This window comes from Nannobrachium achirus, assembly GCF_963921795.1.
Source record: "Nannobrachium achirus genome assembly, chromosome: 7".
NCBI lineage: Eukaryota > Metazoa > Chordata > Actinopteri > Myctophiformes > Myctophidae > Nannobrachium > Nannobrachium achirus.
The window spans coordinates 15,189,673-15,204,293 of NC_137816.1; the positions used below are offsets into that span (position 1 = coordinate 15,189,673).

Here is a 14,621-nt window from a genome sequence, read left to right on the forward strand (position 1 = left end):
CTGGTGATGTGTGTCACTCTCCATCACCCATGACGGTAGCCTGAGGTTAAGCGAACTGCTTGACTCCTTTCTACATGTGAACTCTCTTGAGTTTCAGCACTTTTATGATCAGTCTGGCAGCTGGAACCAACTGCCATTTCTGCACAGTCTCCTGTGACGCTATTTAATTTTTGACTGGCCGTTACTGACCCAGCGAAGTCTACATTTGACATTACTGTAGATACAGTATAGGCCACATTTCTCTTTCCATTCACTCCTATATTCTCATTTTTATAATTCATTTGCCTTTAAATGTATGCTCAGCTTTGATCATGACAACCCTCGCCCTCTCTTTTAGCCCCCATAATGACCCAGAATCCCCTTCTGTCCCAGCTTAGCATGTGTTTGTATAACATGGCTTTCGGGGAGCCTTATTTTTGAGGGGTGGGAGACTGGGAGGGTATTGTATACCATCCATCCATCCATCCATCTTCAACCGCTTATCCGGAATCGGGTCGCGGGGGTAACAGTTCCAACTGAGACTTCCAGATTTCCTTATCCCGAGCAACTTCCTCCACTCCCTCAGGGAGTATACCGAGGCGTTCCCAAGCCAGTTTGGAGATGTAATCCTTCCACCTGGTCTTTGGTCTGCCACGGGGTCTACTCCCAGTGGGACGTGCATCGAGGACCTTCCTAGGAAGGCGCTCGGGGGGCATCCGTACTAGATGCCCGAACCACCTAAGCTGACTCCTTTCCAATCCACGCAAATACATGAATGTGGCCATTTACATTCATGTCAACACATTTCACTTCATACTGAAAATATTTAGCATGGGACAAGAAATAGTGGGTTGGCTTAACAAAATTATCAAAACGAAGCGGATAAAAGCGCCAAACTTTTTTTTGAGGCTTCTTTAGGACCTAACGATGGATTTTAGCCTTGGGTACCAAACTTTATTTTGAAGTTTACCCATAGAATTATCCATATCAAGTTGGGCTCCCATCGACTTTCGATACAAAAAAATCTGCTTTAAGTAGGGCTGTCGCGATTAGGACTTTCTGGAGACGATTAATCGTCATACAAAATAATCGATTTGCGATTGACGAATATATCGTATTTTTTTTCTCCTTCATTTTATGCTACTCTGATAGTAGGCTATGAGCTTGATGAAGAAGAGCAATGCTTTTTGAACATCAGTTCAGTGGTGTAAAGTAACTATAAAGTACATTTACTTGCAAACTTTAGCCGTATTATACAGTGGCTATTTGAAAAGAGCCGATCTACAAGCTCACAACGCTGCGCGATGCGTTGTGAAAATAGCCGATCTACAAGCCCACAACAACGCGTCTCGTTAGGGTTAGCTTTAAGTAGGATATGAGGGGTCTAACTAGGGGTTTGGCATGATTCTGAATCCATTGCAAGCATTTGTTTTGCACAAAAAACTTTCATTGGGCTAGAAATGGCCCCACAAAACGATGGTTTAGTGATGAGTCATCATTTTTCACAGTTTTTTGGGTGTTTTTGGGGGCCATTTCTCGCCTGTGCAAAACAAATGCTTGCAATGGATTCAGAATCATGACAAACCCCTAGTTAGACCCCTCACATCCTACTTAAAGCAGATTTTTTTCTGGGTATTTTCCTCCTGTATCGAAAGTCGATGGGAGCCCAACTTGATATGGATAATTCTATGGGTAAACTTCAAAATAAAGTTTGGTACCCAAGGCTAAAATCCATCGTTAGGTCCTAAAGAAGCCTCAAAAAAAGTTTGGCGCTTTTATCCGCTTTGTTACGATAATGTCAAAAACCAGGGTTAAGCAACCACACTAAAAGGAACAGAAGGAAGAAAATCACTGTTACAGTGTTTGCTTAATCACTCTCAGCAGAGAAACAATACAAATGTCAACGCACAGTGGACAGGCGCTATGTATTACTTTGTTAAACAGACCAGACCTAGGTCGCATCCTATACTAATTATGAACATGCCTACAGCTTCAAACACCAACAGGCGTTCACTCAAAAGACAAAGTATGGTGCGCAATGTGCATTGAGTGGGCACTCTGCATGCATGGATGGCATGGCCACACAGCAGCACTAGACAGCATTGCGTTTATTACACACAAATTATCGGATATTGCTCTTTGTGATTAAACCTACACATTGACTAATGCTTTGCTATTAGCCTGTTATTTAGAGCTGGGTTAAATCATGATGGGGACCAGGCATAATTATCTTTGTGCAAGCCTTATGCACAGCATACTGTAAAAAAGAGACAATCTGTAATGCTCCAACTGCACCATGGATAAAGTGTGTCTAGCACACTCACAGATTGTCTTGAGAATCATTCTCTCAAACACAATGCTCACACCTCAGACAGTGACTCAGACTCACCAAACCTAATAAACTAGGCCTGAAAGCAGGGGTGTTACACTCGATTAGGGAGGGGGGCACAAGACAAAAAAAACATTATTTATTTTGTGGTGCAATTTTTATGTACAAATGAAAAGTAGTAACCACACCATGTCTGCTTTACTGTGAATGGAGATGGCTGGGTGCGTTCTGGCGCTCAATTTCTCATATCACATGTGACTGTTAATTATGCACTTTGAACATTATAGAAAAGTGTCGAAAAGGTTTGGAAGTGATGCAACCACCCATGTTTTGTATTCATATTTAACTTTGTATATTAATATTTTTAAGGATTTGCTACCAATGAATAGGCTTATAGCTTAAGAGTATCAAAGTATTTACTTTAGCGATCTTTGCCCATTCCTTGTGTCAGCCATTCTAGGCCTAACGCTGCATTCAGTGAAGGCCAGGCATCAAACACAGTCAGGTAGGCTACATGCAGGCTATACTGTACAAATACAAATGTACATGAACACTGCTTTTTTTCTAAGGCGATGTGAAGTCCTTTATAAGGTCAGTAAGTCCAATTACTGCAACAGGTCATATTCAATGGACATGAATGTTCGGCGGTTGTGTCTGTTTTCTTGCATCAATGTCTATTTTGGCTGGGAACTCCCAGCCAGTAAACTTGTGCTATGAGTGCCTACACATCAATCACAAGGGGCGTCCCTCACCTACTGTACCTACTCTATGTGGACTGAGGAAAGGCGGAAAGTACTGGAAAGCTCGGCAAAGGTATGGAGGACTGAGATGACCTTTAGATGTCAATGGAGTGCTTGACTGAGGATGAGAAAGAGTTTTCTGACAATTCCTATTCCCATTGCCAGTTGAAATGGGGGGAGAGATATATTCTGAGTCTTATGTCAACATTAGGAAACACTGGTGCTGTGGAACTACTTTCAGTAGTAAGGGTCTACAGCTCTCGAGGAAACTTGTGTGACATCTTTGCTCCGGCTGCTCGGCTGCACATGAACACAAAATAGGATTTAAAGAAAATGTTTTCTCATTTGCTATCCCACCGCTACCAATGTTTATGTGACTGCCATAATAGCTTGAAGGCACATGCACAACTTAAACAGTCGATTGTGTCCCTTTCCTTCCGTTCTATTTGTGAGCAAAGGGGTGGAGCCACATGACAGTGAGCGGTTAAACGCCTCGGCATGCATTGACTACGCCCCTTCAGAAGAGTCAGGGAAGGGTAGGGCATATTTAAGGTAAATGGCACAACAAAGCATCTCTTCTTGACTATTTTATTTTATTTAAAAATGATCAAATTAAATTCAGAAATCTGTCCAACTTGTTTGTATGCAACATTAGGCCCCCCCTCCCCCCCGAGGTGCTGAAGGGGCCCCTCACAGTGCGTGGCCCTTCCCTACTCCAGTGGGACCGCCATATAAAGGCTCTTTATGGTTCTGAGTCCACAGCTGTGTTATGTTTATGATAGGGATGAAGAGACCAGAGGTGATGAAACCCTTGCAGTTCGCAGCACTGCAGTAGGCTTTTGGGGGAATGTACTTGATATACTGTAGTGTGTTTCAGTCATGGCATATATTGTAAGATAAAGCATACCTTGGTTATAGAACCAAGGTATGTGTGCATTATCGGCAATCGTTATATTTTTGTTATGTCAAAATCTCAAGTATACTCAAGAAACAGAGCAGGGTCATAATCCATTCTTTCAGAGTGCATCTATCAAAACATGATGATACTGCACGTATGCTGTGGCGGTTAGGTTGTTACGTTAGGGAATATCTATCTTATCCTATTCCTAAACATGGCCCATGTGCAGTGCTGGCTAAATGACCAGAGTGGTGACATGATGCTCTATCTCTTGTGGGTTGAAGGACTCCTTAAATGTCTCTATAATTGTCTTATCTCGTGGTGACTGATCTCTCTCCTGTCTCACAGAGGCTCAGACACATTATTCAAGGCAGGGAAAAAGACAGTCCTTTTTCAACCTCTAAGCACACATGACAGGGGGAGTGTTCTTGGCCTGCCATGAAAAAGGCTCTGGGCGCCAGGGGGCCTGATCATAACTGAGCTCCCTTACTTCATACTCCAAATCACATCCCATTATCCGTGTTTGCACTGCCATTATGGCAGTGTCTATCGAGGATAGACCACATGCAGGAAATCCAGAAACACTCTCTGATAATGTATACGTATACGCTTCAAATGTAGAGGACTTACATTTTGGGAAATAAAACTAAGCATGGGCAGGTTGATTTTGTAACAGGGGAAGCAGTGAGTGAGCATAGAGAGATGCCTTGCCTGGTTGATGCCGTGCATTTGGAGAAGAAGGGCTCTAGAGTTTAATGGCAGAGGAGGAGACCCACAGACGGCTGGTTGCTCCTTTTGATGACACTAGTCCTTACCCGTTCAAAGATATGAGCTCCGAAATGATGTGCAGTGTGTGGGTTATGGGGTGTGCACTGTGCACACAGTATATGAGGGATGGAAAGTAACTTTCTGGTGCTTGCATGATAATATGTAGGAGCATCAATGTAAGAAATACCCGTTTCGTTTAAAGGCTACAGAGATACTGTGTACCGATCTACATGACAACATCTGAAAGAGGGCCAGCCAACACCCCCCCCCCCCGCACACACACACACACACACACACACACACACACACACACACACACACACACACACACACACACACACACACACACACACACACACACACACACACACACACACACACACACACACACACACACACACACACACACACAGCTGGTTAAACATGTTGCCCCATGCTAGATGCAGAATAGATATGCCTCATGCTAGATGCAGAATAGATAGTAGTTACACCATAAAAATGCTAATATACAGCATATGATTTGTGAAAGTGACAAACGGGCTTCACAGTTATGTCAGGTGTGTTCATATGCTAATGGTGATGCGATTTCAGATCAATTGCTCCAGCCACTGAGGAGAAACGCTGTGACAGACAGACAGACAGACAGACAGACAGACACTCACTCAGACATTCGCAAAATTATAGTATAGATGTCAGTGTTGGGCCATGAGCTGCTCTGCTGCATCTGGGCAACTGCATCATCGTTGTGGCAGGCCTGTCAGGACAGACTGGTGTGCTGGAGACAGATACGACCTCTTCAGCTGGTTGGGCAGTAGGCATAGCACAGGCACCGCCCTAACAGGGAATATGTTATCCAAACTGGCAAGCTGGTGGCAAGTTAATGACAGGAACAATCAGTGACATATAAAAACAAGATTACGCTTCACTAAAGACATCCCACGGAGCACACAGACCAAACTGACTGGGCGGAGTGAAAGGGTTTGACACAGAAAAAGCTAAGGTCATACAAAATTATAGAATTTCACACATGCAAGAGTGAAAAAGAGAGCAGACAAGACAGAGAGAGAGAGAGAGAGAGAGAGAGAGAGAGAGAGAGAGAGATAGAGAGGCTCAGAGAAAAATAAAGAGCGAGTTAGATGAGAGAGAGGGGGAGAGAGAAGCACAAGAACATTGCCAAGAGGGACAGATCATTTTTACATTGCATTACCGATCCAATGTTTTTATTTGTGATATATTTCAACTGAATCGACAGCCACAGTGGGAGAATAATGTGTAATCATTAGTAAAGGGTTTGCAAATTATTTATGTAATATAAGCCATGATAATTTACTTAGGCTTTTTTTCTTGCTGCCATTAACAAGTAACTTGGAATCCAATAAATGTCACAATCGCTTTCACTTAATTAAAACAATAGATATCATATTGCAAGGCTAGGTGTCAGTCATACCCAAGTCTCCTGCACACAGCAATTTACAGTGAATGCTTTATGAGAATGGGTGACACAAATAATAGCTATTAAACTGTCAGCCAATGGGGGCTAGATCACATTACTGGAATTAGCTAAGATGCACCATTACAAACAAAGTCGTCCTTTCTCAACACAGACACGTGCTCATGTGTAACTAAGCACACGCGCGCGCGCACACACACACACACACACACACACACACACACACACACACACACACACACACACACACACACACACACACACACACACACACACACACACACACACACACACACACACACACACACACACACACACACACACACACACACACACAAAACAAAGGCAACATGGCAGAGAAAAGCAAATGCAGTTTTCTCAGTGGGGTTGGTTGCCACCTGTACACATTTATTTCCACGTAAATCACTTTTTTCTACACATCCAGTATCATGTGAGAACAATCTTGTGTTCTGACAGTCTTCAACCTCATGTTGTGGTATTTACAGATGTTTTGTTGAGTACACGTGTCAACAAAGTCTTAGTGCTTGCTTGGTAAGGCAAGCAGTAAGGTGACGACATGAGATACTATGTGACAGAGAAAAAGGTTATTGCCACTGCTCTGCTGTGTCTGTTTGACAGATGTCTAACAATGGGCTTAGAAACCAAGTAGAAAAGTACTTAAATCCAATTTAAAAAATGTGTGCAAAAGTTGCAATGTGCAAGAATTCACTATATAGAAAAGTGAGAATCAATCAGTATCCCAATTATGGACTTTGACAAAAGCAAACATTAACAACAGAATAACAAAAGTTATTAAAACATTGACTCAAGGTTGAAAATAACTATAGACAGTAAAATAAATGTTTTCCACTGAGTCAGTATAGGATTAGAGTTGTTGGTAGACTGTCACACAAGCAAGGCTACTGTACATCCACAGGCAACACTGACATCTGCTGGTATTAAATCAGTATAGCTATATAGACTTTACAAAAACTCAAAAACATTATAAAATCTTTATTTCATGATGTGAATGTGTCCTGTACACGTCATATACACCAACTGGTCATCCAAAATTCTGCTATGCCAAAAGAAATACACCTATTTTAAGTCGTAACCAGCTTGGCACTGTCTCTGCTCACCCGTTTACACCCACAAAACCCAATACCCCGGATCCTGCAGTACCTACAAGCCCTCTAATTCCCATTTAACATGGATCATTGATTGGTGTTACACACTTATCGGCAGGACTAATTTATTTATGAACTTGTCATTTCAAATCATTGATCAGGATGTCCTTCGTTAGGGAACTAATGATATGCAGAGGTAAAAGATTTCCTAATTATTGTGTTTGGTCTAATTGAGGCTGTGTGCAGCCGGGGGAGGGTTCAGCGGGGCACTGACTGCTGCCCTGTCTGCCAGACAACTGGACACGCCGGCAGAATCCTATTAGGAGAATCACTGGATCTGAAATGCAATGACAAACACCCACGGACAGCCCTTCTGTCACAGATAACATGCTTGAGATACCTTATTTCATATTGTGAGTCGAGACTTTCCTAATGTAGAATGAGGTATTCCTGCCAAATTGCTGTCACGTTCACTTGCCAAGTGCCATTCTGCAGTGCAGTACATAACAATTGCAGTGGTCAATGATACATTAAATGGTATATGAATGAAGTGAGTAGCTGAGTAGGAGCCTGAGCGAGACGGTAGAAAATGAGGAATATGAAATAGAGATATTGTTGCTGTCGGGTGGAAACCTTGTACATTATGTCCAAAACTGTTATTTTCATGAAATGGAAAAAAGAAGCATGTGTTCCTGTTCCTTTCCAATGTAGATGTAATTTATTCTCAAGCTCCTGTTAATACCTTTCATTGGTTAAATATGTATAAAACCCACAGACAGACTAACCACTTTCAATTAATTTTATTTCTCTTAAAGAAAAGCATATCTAGAAGCTCACAGTGCGATCATGGAATATGGAGTTATGAGGTTTCTGCCCAACAGCAATGAAATGTATCTTAGACTGTATAAGAATGCAAAGCATGTAAATAACAGGAAGCAGGCAAACTTAGCCCCAATCAAGGCAATCATGTCTGCTACATTTCACTTGGCCACTGAGCTAATGTGCTAATAGATGGCATATCACCATCACTTTCCCCTGCTTTAAATTTACCCTCAGGCTCTCCTATTAACCACATTAACCCTGGCGTACCTACTTTGGTCATTATAAAGTACATACATTTGTTCTATATTTCACCCAAAATTCAGAAAATGTCAACGTTTCTAAAATCCTATGTTAAAATTGGCTTAAGGGAGGACCGGTGGGTGGGCAGACCACGTTGTCACGCTCAAGTCACCATGACTAAGCACTCAGGCATATAGCACTAGGCCTTATAAGGAGTTCCAAATGCAACTATGCCCAAATATGGAGTGTGTTGTCTAACCTCAATGTGGCGTCATGGCATCAGGCGCAAACAAATCATTCAGCTCCATATACCTGTATGGGCACAAAAGGGGGCATGTCCATGCAGCATATACTGATAACATTATAGCTGGGAGGGAATTCGTAAATATTGGGCACTTGGTGACAAGTTTTTGATTTTTGGTATGGTGGTAGGTATGGGTATAAGGTTTTCAAAAACCATCGCAAACAAATTGGGCTCGGCCCCTAGTGGTCTGTTTGCAATGAATCAAATATTCGATACATCAGTATATGGTTCAAACCCAAAATAATTGATGAAAGAGATTTTTCAATGGATTCTGTTACTATTGGGTATGATAAACAACATACTAAAAATTCAGGAAAAAATATCTACCGGAAAGGCACCATTTTCAAGATGGCGTCCACGATGGCTGCCGGGAGCTGAACATGCCTATAAACTGGGTTTTAATGTGTAAAAATTCATAATAAATCTGCACTTGGCGAAGAGTTTTTGAATTTTGGCATGGTTACAGGTATGGGTATAAGGTTTTCAAAAACCATTGCAAACAAGTTGGGCTCGCCCCCTAGTGGTCTGTTTGCAATTAATCAAATATTAGATAGGTCAGTATATTGTAGACCACTAGGGGGTGAGCCCAACTTGTTTGCGATAGTTTTTGAAAACCTTATACCCATACCTAACACCATGTCAAAATGTAAAAGCTAGTTACCAAATGCATATTTTATATGAATTTTTACACATTAAATAAGCATTTTTAGCTCCTGGCAGCCATCGTGGACGCCATCTTGAAAATGGTGCCTTTCCGGTAGTTATTTTTTCCAGATTTTTTAGTATGTTGTTTATCATACCCAATAGTAACAGAATCCACTGAAAAATCTCTTTTATCAATTATTTGGGGTTTCAACCATATACTGATGTATCGAATATTTGATTCATCGCAAACAGACCACTAGGGGGCGAGCCCAACTTGTTTGCGATGGTTTTTGTAAACCTTATAACCATACCTAACACCATACCAAAAATCAAAAACTCTTCACCAAGTGCAGATTTATTATGAATTTTTACACATTAAAACCCAGTTTATAGGCATTTTCAGCTCCCGGCAGCCATCGTGGACGCCATCTTGAAAATGGTGCCTTTCTGGTAGTTATTTTTTCCAGATTTTTTAGTATGTTGTTTATCATACCCAATAGTAACAGAATCCATTGAAAAATCTCTTTTATCAATTATTTGGGGTTTCAACCATATACTGATGTATCGAATATTTGATTCATCGCAAACAGACCACTAGGGGGCGAGCCCAACTTGTTTGCGATGGTTTTTGTAAACCTTATAACCATACCTAACACCATACCAAAAATCTAAAACTTGTCACCAAGTGCCCAAAGTTGATGTTTTTTGACGGATTCCCTCCCAGCTATTAGGGATATCCAAATATGGGCACAAGGACAAGGCCAGACAGATATTATGTAAAGTAAAGGTAGTTCCGAGCTCCCAGACTATAGTTTTCCATCCCACGGTACTTAAAACATGCACCATGGCGTTGGGAAAACGGTTTAAATCGCTTATCTAGTCTGATTAAATTCAGAAAAGCCCCTGGCATAGTCTCGCGTGGCCAGACTGTTGCCTAACGCGATTTGCAAATGCTCCCTGGCTACGCGAGACTACAGTACTGGCAACAGTTCCGGTTGAATGGGAACACATTATAAAACTAACGATTTAAGCGGTTGTTTCATGCGGTGGTTCATGTTTGATGTACCCCGGGATAGGAAACCACAGTCTGGGAGCTCGGAACTACCTTTACTTTTTGGATAACATTTCGTTACGAGTGTTTTCCAACTCGACGTGGAGGCGGTCCGGGCCAGCGCTGGGGTACCTTTATAGGACCTCATCTCGGAGCACAACAGTATGCAGCGACGGGTGAGGTTCTATATGGGGCTATGTCTGAACCAGCCCCACAGATATGGGCTGTCTTCCTCCATATGGGCATTGGGCATTCCCATATGAAGCCCTGTTAGATATGGGCTTAATATTGATGACTACAGGGATCTCCATATGGTCATAGAGTGGTTCCCATGACATCACAACATACAATCCCTTTTATGCCCATACAGATCCCTGTTTGAACCAGCCACAGCACTGTGATGTCACCTGTTTATGCCCATATATTAAGATCCCTGCTCTGAGTATCTGACATCACTGTGATGTCACCTGTGATGTCACAGTGATGTGTCAGGGGAACCACAGTGTCAGGCGTTATTAGCGTTACACTTATACATACGGACAAGCTGTGCCGGTTCTGACAGTAAACTGCGACCCACAGTCGCAATAAGGGTCCATTTGGTTCCTATCATTTAGCTGGGGACCCCCTGGAACTCCCTTAAGGACCCCTGCTCATGCCACAAAAGTCATTATGAGATAGGGCCTACATAAAGTGGTTCCTAATGTGTAAATAAGCCTTACTAGGATCTCCTTTTAGTTGACCTTGTACCAGTGATTTGTACTGTCATGAAACTGTACTTTTTCCTACGCAAACTTCTAATAAATTCTTCAATCAATCTCAAGGTCTTACCTTGAGTTGTAGGGAGTAGGCTATGTTGCATCACTTTGTTTACACTGCACAGGCAGCTGTGAGGCTGTCACATGTGATGGTGTGTCTCATAGAAAAATGCTACCTTAGGGGGGCGCCATTTCACAGGAGAACATCAGCGCAGTATGAACGAGTCTGATAATTAATGTAAATCTCTGAACCTCAACAACAGTACTGTCAAACGTTGGAGACCATGTGTCCACTTAACCCTAAATACTTAGTTGAGCAACATGTGCGACATGTTACGACACAACATGTCGTAACATGTTGTGAGCTTGTACATCAGCTATTTTTGAAAAATATTCACCCCAGAATAGGAGAGCTGCGGTCAAACTATGGATGGAAATGAACTGTTTACAAGAAATCATGTGTAGATTATTAATTTGACATGGATTGTCTCTGCAAATAAACAAATAAAGTTAAGATCTTAAATGGTTAGATTGTTTTCATACTTTAACGTTATGTTTTATCAAACAGATGATATTCAGATAGAGGAAAGTATTAAGTATAACCATCACCAAAATACTGATAGAAATGGGGTCCTCAAAAATCAAACAGATTAAGCTTCTTTTTTCCTAATGTTGGTCAGCAACTTTAGTGTTGTCTCTGACTCTCTGTTGTTGGGAATAAAACTTTTAAATATTATTTCATCATTACAAAATACATGAGATGAATGCAAGTGTTCTTGCATTTCCAATCTGTACCAGTAGTGGGCAATCTTGCATCAGGCATAAAAAAGTCCTTTCAATTATGTTCTCCCACTGTTGCCAAGATCCTCAAGGTCATCTCCAGGAAGGGATGTCATTCAAAGTTCCTGCTGTTCACAGAATTGTCTCTTTACACTGTAATGACATATATTGCAAATATGTTCAAGCAGTAGCTAGTTCACCCCCAAAATGATTTTTTTTTCTTTTTTTTTTTCCATATTGATTACTCATGCCATGGAGACTCAATAATATCTTTTTGTATTTGTCACTTTTCAAAGACAAAAGTGTGATAATAGTAACTTTACCCCCATTGTTTCCGGATCCGGAATCAATGGGGGTAACGTTTTGTCTTAGGAATGTGACAACAAGCAGTCTCCATGGCCTGAGTAACCTATAGGGGGGAAAAAGTCCTTTTGGGGGTGAACTACTCCTTTCAGTCACAAAATAAAAGTTTCATGGAACCTGAAGCATCTCCAATGTGAGATATACCACATTGTAATTAAAGTCCATTTCCAAATCATTACCGCTCAGAAACTTACCATCTTATCTTCAAGGTCTGAAAGGGAGATATCTTCAGTAGGTTCCTAATGGAGAATCACCAGGACTTGAACATTAAAGGCAAAACTATCAATTGTATAATCAAGCTGTCCAAACATATACAGTCTCCATAACCTGTCAGCTATCATAATTATTCTACCCAGCCGCAAACAGCAACAGCAATTTATTTTAATGGAAGCAGTTGATATAATTAGAGCATAATTCACCTAAATTAAAATGTAAAGTAGGCAAATTAAAGCATATTATGCAACAGTGACATTAGGCTTTATTTTCATTACCACCAGTATGAAAATTAATACATTGACAGTAGACCAACTAGTCTTACAGCATGTGAAGGTGCTGAGCTAAATTCTCAATGGAGAATTTCTGCTTCAATTTCATGAAAATGATATGCCACAAACAAGCTTAAAGTAGCTGGTAATTATTATTACACTATGCTATAAATCAAGTTGTACATAATAACAAGCAATCCAAATTCAATCTAGAGAAGGAAAGATACAGTATGGTCAGCGAAATGCATTGAATTAAAGCAAAAGTGGAAGCTTGGGAAATCCCACGTTTGAAGGAATGCAGAGAGAAGCTTTCATAGCTTATATCACACACAGTCACCATTCACCATTCATTTTTAGATGAATCCCGGCTTTAGCATATCCTGCAATTAACCAAATTAACATCCCCTGCTAATTACCATTGTAGCTGATCCTAGAATATCAGCAAGAGAACTCCCACTGAATCACAGAATCACCTTGATTCAGGGTGAGGGAAGTGTTTTGCAGTGCCAGAGAGGGTGGAGTTAAAAGCTTTTAGCTTAACAGTCATTGGTTTGGAGGGCGCGGTATCAACTTGAGCTTGTTATCCCCACCTGCTCCCTCTTCTCAGGTTGTCTGTCCAGGATGGGGCTGAGGCCCCTGAGCCCTGCATAAGGTCGATGGGAGACCCCATTCATTGCAAGACCCCCGCTGTCTATGGGGCAGATATAGTCAGCAGACTCCTCAGGTTTCCTCTTCCTCAGGTGACTGAATTGGGTGAAGCCCAGCTTCTTTGGCTGCAAACACAAAACGATTGAATCAATCAATCAATCAATCAATCAATCAATTAATCAATCAATCAATCAATCAGTCAGTCAGTCAGTCAATCAGTTTTATTGTCACTTCCACAATACACTAGGCCAGACCTGGGCATTGTGCGGCCCGGGGGCCGTATGCGGCCCTTTGGTTGACTCTGACCGGCCCTTGTAGGGTTAAAGGCAAATTACAAAATAAACATTTTTATTTTTATTTTACCTCATGCATGGACTAAAGCTGCATTTATTTTATTTTGAAGTTTTTTATTCACGTAAGAATGCCAGGTTTTCAACAAAAATTGGACTGCAAAGTATTTATTTACTGAAGTCGAAGGTAAAGCTGTGTGTTTAGTTTGCGGGGAGCACATCTTGCAGGGAGCACTGCCTTTTGGCCCGGCCCCACAATATTTTCTGTTGTTCATGTGGCCCCATGGAAAAAAATAATTGCCCATGCCTGCACTAGGCATACAGGGGAGAAAAATACCGTTCTCCACAACTCATGGTGCTTCACATTTAAAAACAATAGACACATTAAAAAAGAGGCAAAAAAGGCAGTTAAAAAAACATTAGTAGAGACTAGAGAGAGCTGACAACATTGGTAAAAAGTGTTCTTTCTTTCCTCTAGCCCTTTTCAGTCCATGGCAAATTTCTTTGCTAAAAATAGCAGATCTACACAATGCATTGCGTTGTGCATAGATCTTCTATTTTTGGCGAAGGTTCCTCATAGGCTCTGTTCACACAACGCTGTTTTCTAGATAAAATGGCAAAATGAAATATCAGATGCCATCCGTTTAGACGACAACAGCGTTTTCAGAGGTTGAAAACGCAACAATGTGAAACCACCTCCCAGGGTGGAAATCTTTGAAGACACTCGTCCTCGCGTCTCCATGTGAACAGGAAAAATGCAGGAAACGACAAAACGTGTGATGTTATGGCTCGATGTGCAGACTACGTGCAGCCACGTTACCATGGTGAATGTAAACATGGAAGTACAACGGCAATGGTGCTTATGGGTTTCCATGTAGACGCAGAATAACGCAACAATTCTTTTCTCTCTAGAGACCGTTGTCGAGTAAACGTGAATGACTGTGATT

The 14,621-nt window shown here is 41.4% G+C and overlaps 1 protein-coding gene across 7 annotated transcripts in view; it reads right to left on the reverse strand.

Annotated features, from left to right (window-relative positions):
* Positions 1-6,534: 6,534 nt before the first annotated feature.
* Positions 6,535-14,621, reverse strand: part of ppfibp2a (PPFIA binding protein 2a) — a 43,514-nt gene continuing 35,427 nt past the window's right edge. For all 7 annotated transcript variants that reach the window (XM_080730513.1, XM_080730510.1, XM_080730512.1 and 4 more), the window contains 3 exons: positions 13,327-13,509; positions 12,446-12,490; positions 6,535-12,041 (listed from right to left, as the gene is read on the reverse strand). In XM_080730513.1, coding sequence (XP_080586639.1) covers positions 12,021-12,041; positions 12,446-12,490; positions 13,327-13,509 — 249 coding nt within the window. In that variant the 3' untranslated portion in view covers positions 6,535-12,020. The remainder of the gene's footprint in view (positions 12,042-12,445; positions 12,491-13,326; positions 13,510-14,621) is intronic.